We start from the raw sequence: 19912 nt of genomic DNA on the forward strand, positions 1-19912 counted from the left end.
ATGATTGGAGCATCTGTGAAGGCTTGCTTTTCTGTGCTGCCTCACACTAATAGAATTTGTCATAAATGCTTATCATAACAATCTAATCCAACTGATCCTCCTCCACTATCTAGGTGCTCTCTAACTTGCATCATAAACACAATGAGGTCTGCAGGCTCTCTAATGGATAGCATCATTATTTGTAGCATTATACTGTATAATATAATTACTAACTTGACAATATAGCCCCGTACAAGTCCCATTTTCATATGATACTCCATGTGATACTTTAGTTTGTCCTTTTCACCATTTTGAATCCATATAATAAACCATCCACACACCCATCCATTATTTGATACCGCTTTTGCCCATTTAAAGGCCTTTGATGTGTCTTAATCAAGGGTGCCAATATTTATGATGGAAGAGACAGTGCATTTTCAGATTTTATTTTGAAAAATCTTAATTAGCACTTTTCAACGGACCACTTGAACGTGGGCACTGGAAAATAGGCAGTCAAGTGGTGGGATCCAAAATGATATAGTCCCAGGGGCCACAAATACAGAGAGTCCACCCTGCACATGACACATTTTCAATGAGCAGGTTGTCCTCAGGTTGTCTAAGAACCCACAGTGCATGAAATGAATGTCAGGTGACTAAAGCTGTCGTAATATTCCAATCGTCCCTCCCTTTCAAAGTGTCCATCAAAACAACTTTGCTGATCAGACATTGGCCTGCTTTCCCATTGGCCCCTGGATTCTAATAGGATCCCAGAGACTCTGATGGGGGGATTAGGGTTCCAAAGTCTCCACTTTGCCCAGTCTCTGTCCTCCAACCATGGGTATGGCGGTTTAAGGGGGGGCACCGCACATGCAGAAACCCACCAAGGCGCCATCTGACTACAAGATCACATCAAGAGGAGGAAATCTTTGATTTCAGCTTGCAGGCGAGGCGGGTCGACCGCAGAGTGACCAATTACTTGAGTGGAATACGTCATATCTCCAGGAAAAGGAAGAACTATTTTCCTAATTATCAAATCTCTACACTTTCTCAACATCTCGGATTATACACCGAACATTTTCCACCCCAAAAATTCATTATCAAAGCAATTTTGTGCTTTTGGATTATTGACTGTCCTCTAGCATCCCGGGGATCTATCTGCTGATCCTTTCCACCAGGAACAACTTAGATGAGCTCAACCTGCTAATAACTACCAGCGTAGTCCTGCTTTGACCGCTGGATTACAAAACAACCTCTGAGGGTTTTCCTTTTCCGTGCAGCGGGTCACCTCTGGATTCTCCTCTGTTCACCCTTAACTTCAGTTGTTGGTCATCTTTCAGCTTGTGTGGGAAGTCGAGCGGTGCGCGGTAAGGAGCCATGGTGCTGTTGAAGATGAAGTTCACCCAGCAGAGACGAGTGCGTCTGGCCCAGGGCCTCTGGCTCTTGTCATGGATGGCTGTGCTGTGCGGGTCCTTTGTCTTTTCGCTGGGGGTCTACCTTAAGATAGAGCTGCTCCGTAGGGCTGAGGTAAAGCTGGACTGAAAAAAAAAAAAAAAAAAAAAGCATTGTGACTGTTTGACAACATGTAATCCACATACTTTATCATATAGCCCGTTGAGTATTCATACAATCTGAAAACATTGTGTTTAGAATCTATCTACCTGAAATACTGAAACTAATATTATAAAGATGGTGACCTCTAAAACCCGAGCCATCCACACCAATGTCCTATGGACTGACATAGATTGCAAGCATCAATATGCAGATGACAGCACAGGACAGCTGCAGGCCATCGTGTGCCCTCTGCTACATTATTGATCACCAGTGTGAGCAGGGCCGCCGTAATCTCTTAGTCGTGAAGCAAAGTGTTATTGATTTGTGGTGGCGATGCTTGAGAAGGAGCATTGAGTGACGCACAAAGAATGTTGCATGAGAACAACACTTTCTTCGAGAGTCTAAAACCTTGGAGCTTATAAGAATATTGATTCACATTGTGATTCGCAAGGTGTACTTGTCTAAATCATTTCAATTTGATGTTGTTCAATAAGCATGGGTAGGCAACTCCGGTCCTCGAGGGCCACTGTCCTGCATGTTTTTTAGGTCTCCCTGTTGCAACACCCTGATTCAAATGGTCAGATAATTAGCAAGGTCTGCAGAAGCTGGATAACAATCCTAATCATTTGAATTAGGTGTGTTGCGACAGGGAGACATTGAAAACATTAGCTTTCGAGGACCGGAGTTGACTACCTACGCAGTAGGGACTACTCGAAGGGGGAAAACATAAAAAGGGTTAGTTTATGTACTGTATGATGTAAAACGTATGAATAGTTCACTTTACAAAATACGGATGAGCTTCTGGTCACTAGATGATTGAAACCACCAAATTATGGGAATATGCAATTGCAGTCCAAATGAATCTCTAAAGATACGTACGTAGTAGCAGTGTAGTAAGCTGTCTATGTTTTTTCCTTGTCCAGGTGATGGATAACACAGAGATCCATGTGGTGCCCAACATTCTTATGCTGGTGGGCCTGGCTTCCATCATCACGAACTGGATAGCCGGCCGAGTGTGCCAGGACTCTATGGACCCGAACCGCTTCCCACGTTGGAGGGTTTTCCTCCTGGGCTGGTACGCTATGGCTGCGCTCATCTGTTGCCTGCTTGTCACTGTGGTGGTGCTCAGCTACGCTCTGCAGGGACGCCTGGAAGAGTCTCTGAAGGTGGGCTCATGTTTGAGATTTTTTTCTTTTTAAATACTGAGAAGGGGGTCTCATTTTAAATCTTGGAGTTTCGTGGCGCAGATTGGCTCGCTTTAGGTCGTAATATTTTAATTTCCCAGCATGCTCTGTTACAGTTACAAGTATCACTTCTGATGCTGTTATGCTTCTTTAATGTGTTGTTTTCCACAGACAGGGTGTAATATAAATATGGAGGCGTTATATTTCAACTTTTAGTATTAAGGTATTGTGACTTGATTACAAACTTAGTAACAATATAAAAGAATGGACTACCTGGAGCAATTAATGTGTTAGTTAGTAAGAGAAGGGGATATACAATGTCACAAACAAACTTGATTTGCTGATTTCAAAACGCATATGCATAAAGCAGCCCAGCCCACAGGGAAATCATCCAATTGTCCAGATTATCCACCCTGAGTCCAATGGTGATAACCCAAGATTCGTCACGCACTGAATGGGCACAATCTTAAAACAAGTAATGGGCTCCAAGTATGATCAGGAAAATTCAATTTACACTTTCAGAGGGCGATTGCACACAAAATACTGCCGCACTGAGGTGCAACACTTGATTCATCACAAATAGATGATTAAATTATTCATTAATTATTTTTTATAAAGAATGAATCGTTTAGATAGCATTTTAAATCAAAATCTTACAAATGCTCAAGAAATATCATCTGATATCTGCAGTCCTCTATGAAAGCAGACTGATTATATTGGTGTTGAATCAAAATAAACCATTTGCTCTTACTTTGGAAAATATCAATGATTATTCTTGCATATATTCTGATGCATTACAGACCAAACCAGTAACTGAATTATAAATAATTTTTAATCTAATTGCAATGTGCCTCGTTTTTAAATAACGTGACGGAAGTCAGAACATTTAAAAAAAATCATTGATTAAGCAACAAAATAATTGACAGATTAATCAAATATCTAAATAATCATTAATTGCAGCCCTATTTATTTCAAAATTAAAACGACTAAATAAACACGAAAAATCTTTGATGTCATCGGGAAAAACGCTTTGTGTGGTTTTAAAAAAAAAGGCCACAAACTTTAAAATGGTGGGATTGACTTTTCGGAAAGTCATTACAAAGATGAAAAAGTACCCATCCTTTATGGTTGTGTCTCCCTCATCTCAGGTTGGTTTGAGAAATGGGATCCGTTTCTACAAGGACACCGACGTTCCAGGCCGCTGTTTCCAAAAAGAAACGATCGATCGTCTGCAGATGGAGTTTCGTTGCTGTGGAAACACCAACTTCAGGGATTGGTTTGAGGTGCAGTGGGTCAGCAGCAGATACCTGGACTATACCTCCAAGGATATCAAGGAGTGAGTACATGATGATACAGTTATGTGGACAGATAAAAGAAATACAGATAAGCTCCTTATCTGCATGAGTTAAGAGGAAGCAGCATCCAAAAGGGCAGAAAAGATGATGAGTGCGCAGGAGAGGGCTATTTGAAGGGATTTACTGATAAAGGGAAGGATTGTAAGGAAACGATCTCATGGGTGTGCAAGATTTGTAAATAAATAAATCTGTAAATCTGTAAATAAGATCTTTCACTTTTATTCTCAGACTTCCTTTTATACTTTTTTAAATTTTGTATGTTTGTACTAGGAAGGGAGCAGCTATCCGAATTTCGTTGTACAACTAAGTTGTAAACTGACAATAAAGGGCATTCTATTCTATTCTATTCTATTCTATTCTATTCTATTCTATTCTATTCTATTTTGATGGATAAAAACAGGTGAATAGTTTTGCTCAAATCTTATTCCACAAATGCAATATTAATTAGGCTAGTGGGGGTGCATAGAATATATTATTAGGAAGATTTTTTTACTCAACTTCCCCTTAAATGAAAGCAAATAATTGCTGTCCGTTATGGGCATTATTACCAGCATCATCTTTCTTCAAATGGAAGTGAAAGTAGTGGATGGTTGCAAGATAGATATTCACACTTAAATAACACAAAACAATCCTTCCTTACCTGTCCTCTTCTTTCATTCCACTTTCGATCTTTTCTCTCTTCCCTCAATCTCTAGTCGCATCCGCAGCAACATAGACGGGCGCTATTTGTTGGATGGTGTTCCGTTCAGCTGCTGTAACCCCGCGTCCCCTCGGCCCTGCCTGCAGTACCACCTGACAGACAACAACGCTCACTACAGCTATGAGTTCCAGAATGAGGAGCTCAATCTGTACAATCGTGGCTGCCGGCAGGCTCTGATCGACTACTACATGGACCTGATGAATTCAACTGGTCCTGGCGTGCTATCGGTCATCTTTATACAGGTGGATCACACTGTCACTACAGAGTTGGCAATTTCTAAGGATGGTAGAATCACAAAAATAATGCAGAAACTTTAAGATTTAGAGCACGTTTAAGTTGTAATAAAATAATAATGTGATCATGTTTGATTTTCACGAGATTGAGCATCAATTAACCACAATATATTTGTTATTGGACCCCAGAATGTCCACGTGAACTGCTTAAAATCCAAGCAATTTATAATATTCTGGTTTCCTCATTTTAGCAATCTGCAAGGGGCAAAATAATGTAAAAAGCCCAAGTAAGTTGCTGTATACAATAAACATTAGTTTGTGCATGATGGTGAAGTAGACAGAAGAGTCAAGGATTGTTAATGGAACAAAAAAAAACCCCTAAATGCAAGATAGGTCACAGGCCCACAGCACTCATCTTAATATAGGGCTTGGCAATGAATAGAAATTTAATCGTGATCTTTCCATGATCGAAATAACATTAAAATTGTTGATTTTATTAATATTGCCATCATAATGTAATGGTAGCACTTAATGGAAAGCTTTACTGACCAACTAGCAAAAACTAGCATTAGCCACACCAGAAGGGATTTACATTCAAATAAAAAAAAAATGTCACACAATGACATGGAGTATCAAAGTCAAAGTTAAAGTCTGCTTTATTGTCAATTTCTTCACATGCCAAGACACACAAAGAGATCGAAATTACGTTCCCATTTCGATCTCTTTGTGTGATCTATTATTATATTAATAATAATAGGTTTATATTCTTCTTAATGTGTGGAAAAAAGAGTTATATTCACAAAGTTCATCACTTTCTATTTCGACTTGTAATGTTCAAGTATATCTCCATGTGTGCACCACACTGCATAGAGTTCAATGCTTAGACAGCATGAATTTCTTATTTTTTCTTATTTCATATTTAACATTATTTTATTTGTTTTGGAATTTGGAATTATTTTGAATGCTGAATTTTGGTAGATGTAAAAAAGCTATATGTTTTAAATCAGTCAAAAAGTATTGCTTTCATATATTTTTCCAAAATCATCCAAATCTATTACAAATATGGATTGTTGTTTGCTTTTGTCGTAATATGTCTATTAGCATCCATTTTTGGTGTTACATATCTCACTGTTCCTATCCCTTCTGCCTCACCGCGTACAGATGTCAGTCCTGTTGAGCCTGCGCTACCTGCAAACTTCGGTGGAAGGGGCAATGGCTCAAGAGCAGCCAGAGGGTGACAGTGAGGGTTTTCTGCTGGAGAAGGGAGTGAAGGAAACTTTGGAGGAAGCCAAAGTGAAAATCCTACTAATGCTGAAATATGACCAGGTCGACCCCAGTGCGGCCGAAGGGTCCCCCGACGCAGAAAAGGCCCCGCCAACATCCAGCTAGAGATTGATTGGATAAAATCAGAAGCAGAATAATGCTGGAAGTTGGATGCTCACCTTTACTTTACTGTACTTGGTTGGGTGTGATTTGGCTGGTGGGCGGTAGAACACCTTTTTCAAACATTAGGTTTGACCAATAACACAGCCAAAACAGCCAAAATAACATAAATGGAAGGATCTCATGCATGTGTGACCATATACCAGAGCTTCTGTTCATCAGATGTGTAGTACTTTTTGTGCTTACTGTATTTACAAGTTTAGTCAACATTTTGACCTTAATTTGAATTTAAAGTTCATCCAGCGTGCACTGTATTAATACAATTCAATAGAACTTTATCTATATAGCACATTAATCATCTCACAGCATTCAAGTTTTTACAGAACCGCAATTGGATGCTTTGAATATGATTTTAAAGTTGCAATACACATGTAGCCAAATAAAGGTAATAATTTTTAATTGCTTTGTAGTGTCTGCTTGTATTTGTACAAGAAACAGCAAATAAACCAACTGTGAGTTATCTGAGAGCAGCTGGATAAAGTTTGTGCGTGCATTTGTGTGTGCGCGCGCGCGCCCGCGCGTGTGTGTATGTGTGTGTGTGTGTGTGTGTGTGTGTGTGTGTGTGTGTGTGTGTGTGTGTGTGTGTGTGTGAGAGAGAGAGAGAGAGAGAGAGACTTTGCTGCCCTACATGAAGCTGTCATCTTGTCTATGCAGCTCAGAAACAATTGGATAATCCCAGGTGTACTTTATCCAAGAAATGCTGCACAGGCACTATCTGCACACATAGCAACACATTTTGCAACACAGCAACTACAAGTGCTGGGTGTTTTTTTTTCTTCCCCCTTACACAAAGCAAAGCAGATTATGCATGAAATATAGATCACTGTGGTCAATTTTATAATTCCTGATGTTCTAAATGTGTGCCCATAAAATGACAAGTCACTTCTAATATAAAAGTAACTTGCATACTTGTATGGATTACTGACAACAAGGGAAATAATCAAGGAAAATATGTCAATAAGCATAACTTGGAGCCAAAAATGTATTAAAGCTATTTTAGGAGGTAAGGCTCAAAGGTAAATGACAATGTCAGAGTTATTAATTCAATCACGTGTTATTAAATAAATGTATAGTTTATTAAATACATAAAGGGCATTATTACAAATACTATGATTCAATGCCGATCATAATGTACATCTGATAGAGCAAGTAATCGTATTGTCTTAAAAGGGAGACTGTTGAAAGTGGCTTCTCTTTCTTGAATAAAAAATTATTTCAGACAACAAATCTTTACATTTCTTTTTAAAAATCAGAGATGGAAATTAACTTAACCAGATGTTTTTTCCCCCCACTGGTCATTAATTTGCTCTCATTTCGGATCCATAACATCAAATTTCAATAAAATAATAACATAATAACAATGATATAATTGTAATATATTTATTAATATTAATTAATTAATGGTTAGGGTCAGCAAATGGTGGAATTATTTCTTTAAACGTCATAGCTATCAATTACAGCACATGGCAAAATCCATTTCGTGCAAGCTTTTATAGGTCAAACTACAAAAAAAAGAAAGAAAATGAAAGCCCTAATGTGCTTGAAAACACACACATGTTTTTAACCTGCGCCAAAACTACAGTTTGAGACTCATAAAGCCATCTCTAATTAAAATTTGCTGTTGACCATTACAATCCAAATTGATGCATATGGACAATTTGATTTTTTACCACCAGAGAGCGGCAACACACAGTGTGTAAAAGCATTTTAAGGGATGAAGCAACAGAGTCGAAATACTGTATCACTCAGATTGAATTGACCTTGGCTCCCTTCAGTTTCTATATAAATCTTAATTTGTATAACCTTTCTTATTCTCTTTATTGTGTACTTTTTCCTGATTGCATGGAGAACAACGCTGGCACATTGTACACAATCAAATGAGAAAGGTTGAGAAAGCTTTTGTTTTGTTTTGCACACACACGAGGAAATGAGGCCTCGTCATGGGATCTCAGCACATGATTTGTCAAATCACCATATGACATGTGTTGTGATCCATTTGAATAATAGGAAACATGGTAGAGTGGAAAGAAGACTGCTTAACGAATGCAACTTGAGCCTTCTGACAATTCCGGTGTGGTTTTGCAATGGAACTGGGCGTCACAGTCATAGAGGAAGAGGAGGAGGAAGAGGAGGGGGGGAGGGGGTTGTGGGGGGGTTAACAAATGTCAAACTACTTCACTTGACAGAAGATGGACTCTGTGAGAGTCACTACATTAAAGCACTGATATTGTTTGTTCATCATCTGCCTGACTGCTGTAGTGCCTCTCATCTATTGTGGCACTACAATGGACTCAAGTGTGATGGAGATAATAGAAGAATTCACGGAGAGTGCACTGGTGCATTGGGTATGTCATTTAACATTTATCACTCTCGCCCAGAGAAAAAGGTCATAATTTTTTCTATAATAATGGTGTGCAGAAAGTGTAAAAATTTGACATGGCTTTTTTGTATTGATTCCACGAGTTGTTTATCTTTCACTCGTAAATTTGAGCAAATTAAACTGCAACACTGATGCTTACTAAATCTATCAGTTCATCGTGTGCAGCCGAACAAACAGCCAACTTCTCCTTTTTTGAAGCTTCCTTTGCCTCTTCATAACAGTTTTTTTCTTTCTTCATCTAAGCCCTAACACTTCCGTGTCCTTGGCTGGCTACTTTTTGTTGTTTTGTTAAAATGAAACACATGCTGAGTACTCAACTTGCCTCAGAAGAAATTGTGGATTTATACATGATTAAAAAAAAAAAGCAATCAGCTGTTTTCCACACGAGCTGTTAATCAGCCTGAAGTTTTTTTCTCCTTCTGCTCACTGAGGAGACATTATGACATAAAAGGGTATTCATGGTACACAGCGCAGACGTTTTTATTTTTTGAGGTGGGGTGCTCAAGCCCAAAGAAGAAAGGCACCCACCCTAAAAAATAAAAATTGAACTAACAAAATTAATCCTGGGTTGAGGAGAGCTGCTAGCCCGAGCGTCCTGTCCCTCCTTATCTCTCCGCTTTAGTTGCCTTTCTTTTCTTGGCTTCATGCTGCATTAAAAAAAGAACACCGTATTCATTATTTTAGTTTTTTGACAGCACTAGCATTACACATTACCATTATAAACATACCTCACCATTTAACAGAACTTAAGGCCTACCTTTCATTTCAAATCAGAAACCCAGTTTGGGTAATTATTATAGGCCCATTATTATGCAAATGAACCCCTACCACCTTCTTCTGTGTATGTTCACAGAAATATCTGATCAGTAGTTTCCAGCAGTACAAAAATGTGAAGTATTGTGGTTAAATTTGCACCAAACAGTCTGGGTTTGACCAAACACTGTCATTACTTGTTTGTCTGACTGTGTGATGCTACAAGTCAGACGAGACCTGCAGTTTGGCTTGGCGGCTGGTGGTCTGCTCTACGTGAGCGCTGTCTGGAGCAGCAGGGAATATATAGAAACACAAAAAGAGTTGATATTTTTATAGTCAGTATAAACTTTGGATGTTCAACACCTAAATTTTTCATTTTCATTGAGCTAGACTTCATCGTTTTTGACATTGTAATTGTGGTTAAAACTATGTGGAAAAAAATTGGCACACGCTAGAAACGCCTGCCACATATCAAAGCACTTGTGAGAGGAAATTGATTTCAAAATATTTATAAATGGAGACAAAAAAAGATGACTCCAGCAAAAAGTGCATTTTTCTCATCTTGGGCAAAAAAGTTGGTACTCCAGCACCACTCGCGGTCTATTTGTGCACGTGGCTGGTGCTAAGTCCAGCTCTTAAATTCTTAATTGAGCCTGCAGCTTGTAGACATTGTGCATCTTCCTTGAGGGGATTGTACCAATGCACTTACTCAGCAACATGGGAGCTCTACCATGCGAATCATGCGCTGAATGACGTGCACCACCTTGTTTACCCTCAAGAACTCAAACACGTGCTCTCACCTCAGATGCCCAGCTATGTCTACGTTGTGACTCTCTGTTTACGAACAGTGCAGGTGGAAAAAGACTTCATTATAGCGCCATTTGCATTGGCAGCTCTTCTGAGCAGAGCTCAAAACATTGGCTGCAGCCCCATTTGGCTGCTTGTCACCATGAAGCATAGATGCACTAGTCCCACCTGTCCACGTGAGTGTAACAGGCTTGTGTGTAAAAAGGCCTCCCCGTTTCCACTGTTGTACTTTTCTGGTCGCCTGCTGAGGTCCATCAGGACCCAAACCTTCTGTTTCCAGAACTGCTTTTCCCCCCTGTGTAGTTGATCTTGGGCCAAAGTCCCCCAGTGACAGTCACACACCTATATGATGTTATTAATCCAGATAAAATGATGACGTCCAAGTCCAGTCTCCTCGCGCTTCTATCTCGCCTGTTTTACAGCGATGTATCCCAACTGCAACAGACCTGATTCAAATCATCAGGATCGTTATCAGCCTTGAGGACCGGACTTGGGCACCCTTGATTTAAAATGCTATAAACTTGCATGAACAATATCTCCTTGTTTACAGTTTCTTTCTTCGGATTCCGATTCGCTCTTAGGTTCATCTCTTTGAGAAGATGGTGGAGCTGGAGAACGGTGTCTCACTCGACAGGCAGTACATCGAAGTGAACTCTGATTCCCATAATTCCCGGGACTTCTACCTCAGACTGACCAATGGGATTTTCCTCAATGAGGTCATGAGGATCATGTAAGGCTTGTTTTCACTCGGTTACATGTCAGGATGCGGTCAGGCAGCATGGTGGACAAGTGGTTATCACGTTTTCCTCACAGTTCAGGATTGGAATCTCTGCTTTGGTAGCCATTAGCACTTTATGCACTTTGTTAATCAAAGACTAAACTGTCCATCGGTGTGAATGTAAATAATTGTTTATCTACTGCTGCAGCTCATCTATGACCCTAATAAGAAAAATTGCAATAAAAATGGGATGGATGAATACTCTGCAATTTTCTGTGCCAGTTAAAAGGAATTGGATATAAAAAAGACAAAAGGTTAACAAGTGCAACATTGCAATCAGATTAGAGGGGAACAAAAAACTGCACCGCATATTTGAAGTTTATTTTTTGAAGCATTATTCAAATTAAAAATACTTTTTATTGTCTTGCAAATGCTTAACATAGCATTTATCACACTCACAGTTATAATGCTTGCATTGTTCTACAGTCACTTTGATAAATGGCATTAATTCACGTTCCATTCATATTTGCCATGAGTATCCACTGAAACATGAAATGAGCTCTGCATACGTGGCGCCCTGTTAGTCATCGCTACTGAATTCCTCATCAGCGCGTTCATTTTTGACCTCATTCATGCCATATCTCTGCAATTGACAAGACAGCCTTTTCGGTCAGTAGTTGTCAGAAGGCTGATTAATTTGGCCTGACTTAACCTTGGTTATTTCAACAGCTAATTGCATGAGGATTCACACTGGCAGCGTGTCAGGCTCATTAAAATTTGATTCACCGACTGCAGAATTCCACCATTGTGCACTGATTTTTCCTCATCTTGAGCTGAAATGGAGCAACGAGCTGCAGTCAATACACTTCTATGTTTATGTAACGCGTGTGATTGTGTGTCGCAGAGACCCCAACCCGAGAGTGGAGAGGTTGTACGACAGCGACATGGACGACTACATGCAGAGAATACAGAACTTCTCCATCTTAAATCGACACCTCCGAGCCTTCTACCAGGTAGGGGAGAGGTCATGATGCTACAATATGATTATCAAGAAGGAAAGCTTGACAATATAGAGTGGAAAGCTGTTTGGATTTCTTCAGTATCCTGATCCCCTAATAGCACACAAGATAGCAATGGCGTGAGTTTTCACAAATTTGGAGCGTCATTTTATAAACTTGGCATTTTTAAAATCACTCAAATATGTCAGGGTTGTTAACTACACTGTTCTCTGTATGGTGTGACATTTACAGGATATTTATTTTCACTTCCTCAGGACTTTAAGGATTATATTTTAGTAATTAATGGCTAATTTTAGTTGATGAGACTTGCTAATGAGATTTGCTTTGCCAAAAATGCATACGACATAAAAGCATTTCCAGATGAAAAAGAGGTGCAAAAACTGAAACAACTTTTAGCTCATTATAAATAGAAAAGCCTCTTAAAAGGCAGAAACATTCTTCTACAAAAACATAACTCAAGGCTACAAGGGAGAGGGAGGGATAAAGGAGAGCGTTTCTAGCTGTAGCTTTGCAAAAACAGAGAACAAGATGGAGAAGTGAAGCAACTATTAGTCCCACTACAAGAGCATTCCTCCTCGGGATATTGTAAAGAGTCGGAAGTGCACTCAGGGGATGGCGCAGCATTTGCACGAACAAGAAGATGAAAGAGAACATTTCCTTCCTCCATTACGAAGCAAATTGGGCGATTTCCTTTAAGCCGCCGCTGTGGATGGCGGTCTGGCTAGTCTTGAGAACAGGTGCAGACAATCTATCAAATAAGCTGCGAAATAATTTTTGCGCGGCGCGTATGTGCTGGTGTCATTTGAGGAAATGACATTCTCGGAGGATTGACGAGACACAAAAAGTCTCCCAGTCAGGTGGAGTTGCTAGTCACACAACATAGCAACCACAGTTTCACAGGGTTTCACTTCCTTTTTTTTAGTGAGTCACTCAAGTTTTGAAAACGCAGAGCAATGAAAGTCTCTGACACTGTTGATAATTGTTTCACATTAAATCAGACAAGGCCAATGTGTGTTTGACACTAGGCCTCTCGACAGCAATGTTCTTCTTACATAAAATAATATGTTGGGGACAAGCAGTCTTTTACGGCCACAATCGGTGGGGATTAATTACAAAAGTTCACAACTGAAATGAAGTGAGCTGCCAGTGCCCAGGGAATGTCAAGAATTGGCAGCTTTAATGTGGTGAACCTGCTGTATAGTGCAATACTGACATTTTTGGAACCAAAACAATCCTATCCAAAGTAACGGGACACAGTTGTTCATAACATTCTTAGACTTGGACAAGTCAGATGAATGAATGAATAGTCTCATCAATCAACAGCAAAAGTCAGAACCTTGAAAACTGTCACAGTTTCAGCCATAAAAAATGACAACTACAAATCATGTTTTTGCCTGTTTCACCTTTGTCTGTGTCGCTTTCATGATGATTGTTTACAATGTTTTCTGTATCTTGTTTTGTTTGGTTTCTCGTTGTGTCACGTCAACATAAATACCGAAGCTCTTAAACTAAAACACACTTGATAATGTCGTAATGACGAGAATAGGAAACGACTGCTTTTAAACCCCATTATTTGCCAAAGCCCCTTCTTATTGGCATTTTTTGACTCGATCTTTTGATTAGTCACATTTAAAAAAAGTCATGGCATAAAGGAGTCATAATAATGGCAGATTTTCCCAATCCACTGTCGGGCTCAGTGAATAGCTGGGGTTCTGCTGCAGACATTATTTGTAATGGAACTACTGCTCTCTATTTGAGATTGCTCCATTTTCTATATAGTGCTTGTCATCATTAGGGTCATGGTTAGTTGAAGCCTATCCCAGCTGTCTTTGGCCGAGAGGCAGGGTACATCAGCCAATTGCAGAGTTCTATTCAATATAAGACACAATAAAAATCTGGATTCGTCACCTCCAGATATAAAGCTAATGAACATCCCGAAGTGGCATGGTTTTAATTAAGTTAGATAAACTACAGAGGAAATCTGGTGTGTAATAGTGCATCAATCTCAACAGTTCTCCAATCAGCAGCGGAAGATGATGCGATAAAGAGATCACATTGTTGCAGATGGATTTTAATTCTCTTCACTAGTGCAGCCAGAAGCCTGGTGGAAATGTTGATTTCTGAATGCCCAACTTAAAAGTGGCTGATTATTTTCGGAGGCGGACTTGTCGAGAGATCAAGACTAATTCCTGGTCTACTCATCGTTTGCTTTGGAAAAGTGCACTTCTACTAGCAATGCAGGCTGGCAGATGCTGGCAGCAGATAATTGCAGTCAGCCATGCCTTTAATCCTTGGAAAAAAAATGTATTGATGATGGCGCCAAATGCTTGTATCTACTCTACACTAGACTACACTTTTGTACTATCCCTGTCAGACTGCAGAAGGAATTGCTCTTAAGCATGACGACAGCAACAGCAATCTTCAAAACAGAACTGTTACATTTCACGTAAGATGTCTGTTTGGCTCCACAATTATTAGCACGGAGCAGCGCTGCTTCACATTAGAAGCAGAAACCTCAGGTTGGCTACACTCAAAGGCCTCTGTACATTGCCTCTCCAACAGCGTGCACTTAAAACATTCCGGATGCGGCAGAGTGAGCTGTAATTGGGGACCCCCACCACCAAACGCTCTTATGATTGCATGTCCATGGATACTGCAGGAAAATACAAACAGGTGGTAGAGCAGCAAGCCAAAGTCAGTCCGTGGCTCTGTGACAAGAGGCATTTTTGTTTTTTTAATTAACAGCGAAATAGTTTGGTCATCTTTACTGAAGCCCGTGCTCTATACATGGCAAAGCAGCAGCTTGGAAGGAGGCACAGTTTGTCTGTCTTTTTATGTGAACCGCATCCAAAACAAGAAACAAAGACTTGAAGTTGTTTATGCCAGAAATGACAGTTTTCTGGACAGGCAATTTATGACAATATCCACTTAGATTTAATTATTCTCGGAATTTGCCAGTAGATTTGTTCAAAATGAGCTGGCAGCCGTGCTATCGCTCTGCCTATCACTCCAAAACTGCCTAAACGGGTTCAACGGAAAAACGATCTTTGTATTGATGACAGATATCTTAATATTGATACTATGCGACTATGGCATCATTGAATACGAATGTCATCATAAAAATGGATGTGTAAAATGCATTGTTAGTGATTAGAACACACTGTAAGTGATCAACATTAGCATAAACGTCACTAATACATAAAGTAGAAATTGGAACATTGGATAGCAGGATAAATTGGGTGGAAATTAGTTTTTATTTTGTGCAATGTGCTCCTTGTTCAAATGTGTTTGCGTGCATGCACCTCCAAATGATGGAGGATGACTACTTTAAATGTGAAGGCTACCCGTGGGAGTGAATTTTGAAAATTGGCCACATGCTGGCTCATCCTGCATGTCTGGTCTCAGTGAACCGGCATCGTCGTCATCATCAAAATTTTCCACCAACTTGTTTGTGTTGGAAACAAAGAGACGAGGTTTTGCTTCCCTAGTACTTTTTGAAGAGTTTTTGTTTTAGGTCGAACAGATTGTTAATAGACCCAAGTGAAGCACATTCTGTTGCAACAGAGCGACTCAAGATGGCGTTTAAGTGGAGTAACTTCACAAAGGTGCTATTTTGTGTTCATAATAGACTTTGTGTCAAGGCAGTGAATGGTGTTGCTGTTCATCTTGCGTCAAGCTCCATTGACATTGTTTACTGTACATTTGAGATGTGAACAAACAGTGCTGACAAGAGTGTAAAATTAAAGGATTGTTTCCACTCCCCACCAAATGTTTGTAAATGATATTTTTAAACAATGTTTGGAAGCTGGAAAACAAAGGACACACAAAGCTTTTGGAATTATTATATTTCACAGTAAAATGATTTTAACTCAAATATTCAGAAACTGTAACGTATATGTTAAAGCCATAATATGTTTGGCTGATCACTTGTAACGGTTTGTGTATAGGAGGACCTGCAGCAGTTGATACTGATGCCACTCCCAAATATTGCCATTTTGGGCCAGGATCCCTTCACAGGTACAAGCAAATTATGTGATCCCATCTGCGCCGCCATTCTACTTCAATCTTTATCAGTGCAGAGCATTATGGTGATAATGATCACGAGGCCATGATGGTGATGATAATGATGGCACTCAACTGTATCTCTGTGTGTTCAGAGGCAGCTGTGGAGGAACTTAGACGCTTGCTGCTGCTCCTGCTCGGCTGTGCTGTGCAGGTGAGGATACAACTGCTATCGAGTGAGGCCATTAGTGGAACAAGAATTGTCACTGGCAGAGACCAGTCGGAATGCCTGGCTCACAACTTCAGCATTTTTGTGACTATTTTACAACTTGTGGCCTGTTTGACACCATCAGACCTACTATGTCGAAGACTGAATTTATTTAATGAGGATGATTTAATTTATTCAAGTCTAGCCATCCAGACAGTGCCATTAACCACACAATAAATTTATATAATACTGTAGGGGGGATTTTGTCCAAGAATTATTATATAATACTTATATGTAGTAATTTGAATACTGACGTCTTTGCTCATAAAAGGTAATTCCCGCTAAATGAAGTAAAAAGAGAAAAACGTGTCATTTTTTTTTTTCCACGATTAACAAATGTGTCTGGGAGAATGAATGAACCAGTTTAGCTCAGTTCAAGGCTCGATACATTATTATTAAGAAAGAATGATGACAAAAAAAACCCCAATTCTAAACACAAAAGTTCTACACTCTTGGAAAAGTACAATCATTAGATCTGGCTTTGCAAAGAGAAGAAATGAGGCAGAGCTGAGAGCCCAGGGTATGCAGTGTGGGCTAACGCTGTCAAGCGAAGCACTGAAGCCTTCAAAACTTTCATGGCATATACAAAGTTGGCATCTAATGCTTGTAGAAAAGCTGGTGGACTATTTAAGAGAAAATAAAACGGATTAGAGACACTAAAAGAGCTTGTCGGGCAAAAACAAAGATTGCTGAAGCAATTCATGGAATTCATTTGCAGATTGAAGGGCTATTTAAAGTAGTCATTAGTCGTTGAAGCCTAACCTGAAACTTTAAATTGTTTTTAGTAGCAGCATGTTTTTTTTTTTTCATGACTTATCTTACTTGCAATTTTGTTGTATGTGCAAACTTATATCCTCTTGTTTGATGAATGCCTTTGCGGCAATTTGTGGACTGGATTAGTCAAATAGTAGTGGACAGAAAACTATTATTGCAAAGCATTTATTGATTGGCGGTATACATTCGGCAGGATCACAAATGTGCTCTAAAACTGCCTGGCAAAACCCTTGACGTAACATACAAAAGGTGATACAGGCCAGGAGCGAACATTCTTGCATCCGTGGTAAACCATGAGCTGATTTTTTAATAATAGTCTAACCAGTTACATCAATTAAACATAATATATGATGTATAGAAGACATTGTAAACATTTGGATGGAATCCAGGCCACTTTGCAACAATTGAGCCCAGAGGTTTAAAAGAGAGGTTAAGAAACCCTCGTCAAATCAACCTCATATGGATTAATTGATTAGAGACTTTGTGTACTGCAATAAAAAATTTCTGCGGCACGAATGAACACATCTGATTGAGTTTATTTCTCGTATCCGCAGTGTGAACATAAAGAGATGTTCATTCAGCAAATCCAGTCTCTGGATATCCAGGAGCAGGCTACGCTCGCCGTCTGCATTCAACAGGTGCGTTCAGGTGCAGGTTGAACCTAATCCACAATGACTTTAATATTATTCACAGAATGACCCTCAGTTCCTGGGAGATTTTCTATGGGGATTTTTCTTCTTTAAAAGGATTTTTTTTTCCTTTCTAACTGAAGCGTAAAAAAGAGCTTCTTTTCATTCCAGCAGCAGCGTGGAAGGATCTCCACCTCTGTTATACATGCACCTCTCGCCCTACCCTCATTTTCTGTCAAACTGTCCGTTTCAATAAAGCATGGATGCCAATTGGACATAAAAAAAATACGCCCCGTGAATAATTGCCCACATTACAGAAACAGCATGTTGCAGAGCAGCATGACTGAATTACAGTAACAGCAGGCTGCCCACGAGTCTTTTTTGTTGTAGGCTTCTTTGCCTCATAAATCAGAGTGGTGAAGAGATGTCCTTCCTCCCTGTGTGGATAGATTCACCCCCACGCTTGCTGCTTATAATTTCCACCAGAGAAAATTTCAGACCATCCCTCTTTCCAAGCGATCATTTCTTTTACATGCATGAGTGAGCCATTTATGGGCTTTTTTCTTCGTACTAAAAAGGTTAATCTTAATTGGCTTTTACACGGCTGAGTGAAGTATTAGTTGATTTGTGTCGCACCTAATCGCTGCGTCCTCGCTGCAGGTGACTCAAGACCCGCGCTCGGTGCTGCCGCTCCAGTGGGAAGAGCTGCTTGAGGTGGAAGGTGCGGACCTAAAACTAGTGTTTAGCTCCATGGCCAAACAGATCCAGAGTATGCTTGCCCAGAGAGACACACACCTGGAGGTATGAATTGCAAATATCATCCTTCAGTCATACATCAAATCCTGTTGTCCGATGACACATGTCAATCTCCATCCATCCATTTTTACAGCAAACAACAATTTCCACTCACATAGGAGAATTTGTCAGTTCTCCATGAATCTAACATGTATGGATGTTTTTGACTGTAGAGAAACCCAGAACCTCAGAATTGTGAAGTGAAAACAAACCATGATGCAGTACAGTTTGATACCACAAGAAGGCCAAAGCCCTGTCTAAAAGAATAAAGTAACCCCAACACTGCCCTCTCATGGGGTTTACAATCCGGACCACACCGGCAATAACTAAAATCCAGGCATGTTGTTTATAATTCATGGCACTTATTTGTTTTCACCCCAACAGTTTCAACTAACAATCTGATGTTAGCATCCAATAATCAAAACTCTGACCCCAAAGTGTACATAAAAGAATGAAACTAGCTGTCATTTTCTGTAGGCATAAAAATCAGGATTGCAGAGTATTCAATGCTGAATAATTTTCAGTACAAATGAGACTGATGTTAAAATACTATTGACTTACCTCCTGTTTTCAAGTATAATTCAATGCTGAATAATTTTCAGTACACGAGACTGATCTTAAAATACTATTGACTTACCTCCTGTTTTCACCTTTTTCAATCAAATTTACACAATACATAGGTATAGGATGCTGCCATCTGGTGGGCAACAGTGGGATCACACTGAAAAATAGCCAGAACAAAATGGTCATAAACGTGAAAAGAAAATCTGCAAAATAGCTGAACCATGAACCCGGAACTCACACTCAAATATAGCCAGAACAAAATCGTCATAAATGTGAAAAGAAAATCTGCAAAATAGCTGGACCGTGCCCCCAGAACTCACAGCGGAGGATTGTTCACAGTAACATTTTGGCACCATTTTGTAACTGTGAGGGAAGAACTATGTTGAAGTGAACGGAGGAGATTTACACTGGCCATCACATAGAGAAAAGTGATGGTTTGCTGCTAACTTGAGCAGTGCGATAGAATATGGATGGATCAAGGAAATCCTGTCCAATAATTCTGAGTTGAAATATACAAATAAATTAAGAGAAGATGTAAAAAAAAGATTGTTGGCTGTACCGACCAGTGAATTCCTCATTCCTGACACTTTTCCGGTGACCCCCATCCAGCGCATCGCAGAGTTGTGTCGTGAGCGGGAGGCCCACGCTGACTCACCCTCGGCACCCCTGGGTGGTCACAATGACGAGCCTCCCCAAGGTCTGGCACTGCAGCTGGCAGACAGCAAGGCCAAAGTCCGCCGCCTGAAACAACAACTGTG

The 19912-nt window shown here is 39.9% G+C and overlaps 2 protein-coding genes across 3 annotated transcripts in view; both read left to right on the plus strand.

Annotated features, from left to right (window-relative positions):
* The first annotated feature begins 783 nt into the window (after positions 1-783).
* rom1b (retinal outer segment membrane protein 1b) lies at positions 784-6905 on the plus strand. Its single transcript, XM_049751951.2, has 5 exons — positions 784-1503; positions 2454-2696; positions 3863-4050; positions 4765-5011; positions 6164-6905. The coding sequence occupies exons 1-5, from the start codon at positions 1354-1356 to the stop codon at positions 6389-6391; spliced, it is 1056 nt and encodes a 351-aa protein (XP_049607908.1). The 5' UTR covers positions 784-1353; the 3' UTR covers positions 6392-6905.
* Positions 6906-8599: 1694 nt separating this feature from the next.
* ccdc88b (coiled-coil domain containing 88B) overlaps positions 8600-19912 on the plus strand; it is a 41973-nt gene continuing 30660 nt past the window's right edge. For both annotated transcript variants that reach the window (XM_049736220.2, XM_068652012.1), the window contains exons 1-8: positions 8600-8790; positions 10967-11115; positions 12008-12116; positions 16070-16139; positions 16280-16338; positions 17721-17804; positions 18456-18596; positions 19764-19909. In XM_049736220.2, coding sequence (XP_049592177.1) covers positions 8731-8790; positions 10967-11115; positions 12008-12116; positions 16070-16139; positions 16280-16338; positions 17721-17804; positions 18456-18596; positions 19764-19909 — 818 coding nt within the window. In that variant the 5' untranslated portion in view covers positions 8600-8730. The remainder of the gene's footprint in view (positions 8791-10966; positions 11116-12007; positions 12117-16069; positions 16140-16279; positions 16339-17720; positions 17805-18455; positions 18597-19763; positions 19910-19912) is intronic.

The sequence above is a fragment of the Syngnathus scovelli genome, chromosome 1, assembly GCF_024217435.2.
Source record: "Syngnathus scovelli strain Florida chromosome 1, RoL_Ssco_1.2, whole genome shotgun sequence".
Taxonomy (NCBI): Eukaryota; Metazoa; Chordata; class Actinopteri; order Syngnathiformes; family Syngnathidae; genus Syngnathus; species Syngnathus scovelli.

Excerpts from the sequence above, each read along its gene's own strand:
- rom1b (XM_049751951.2), top strand. The coding sequence starts at position 1,354 with ATGGTGCTGTTGAAGATGAAGTTCACCCAGCAGAGACGAGTGCGTCTG. Across the intron at positions 1,504-2,453 it reads AGCTGCTCCGTAGGGCTGAG|GTGATGGATAACACAGAGAT; the intron begins GTAAAGCTGGAC and ends TTCCTTGTCCAG. Across the intron at positions 5,012-6,163 it reads TATCGGTCATCTTTATACAG|ATGTCAGTCCTGTTGAGCCT; the intron begins GTGGATCACACT and ends CACCGCGTACAG.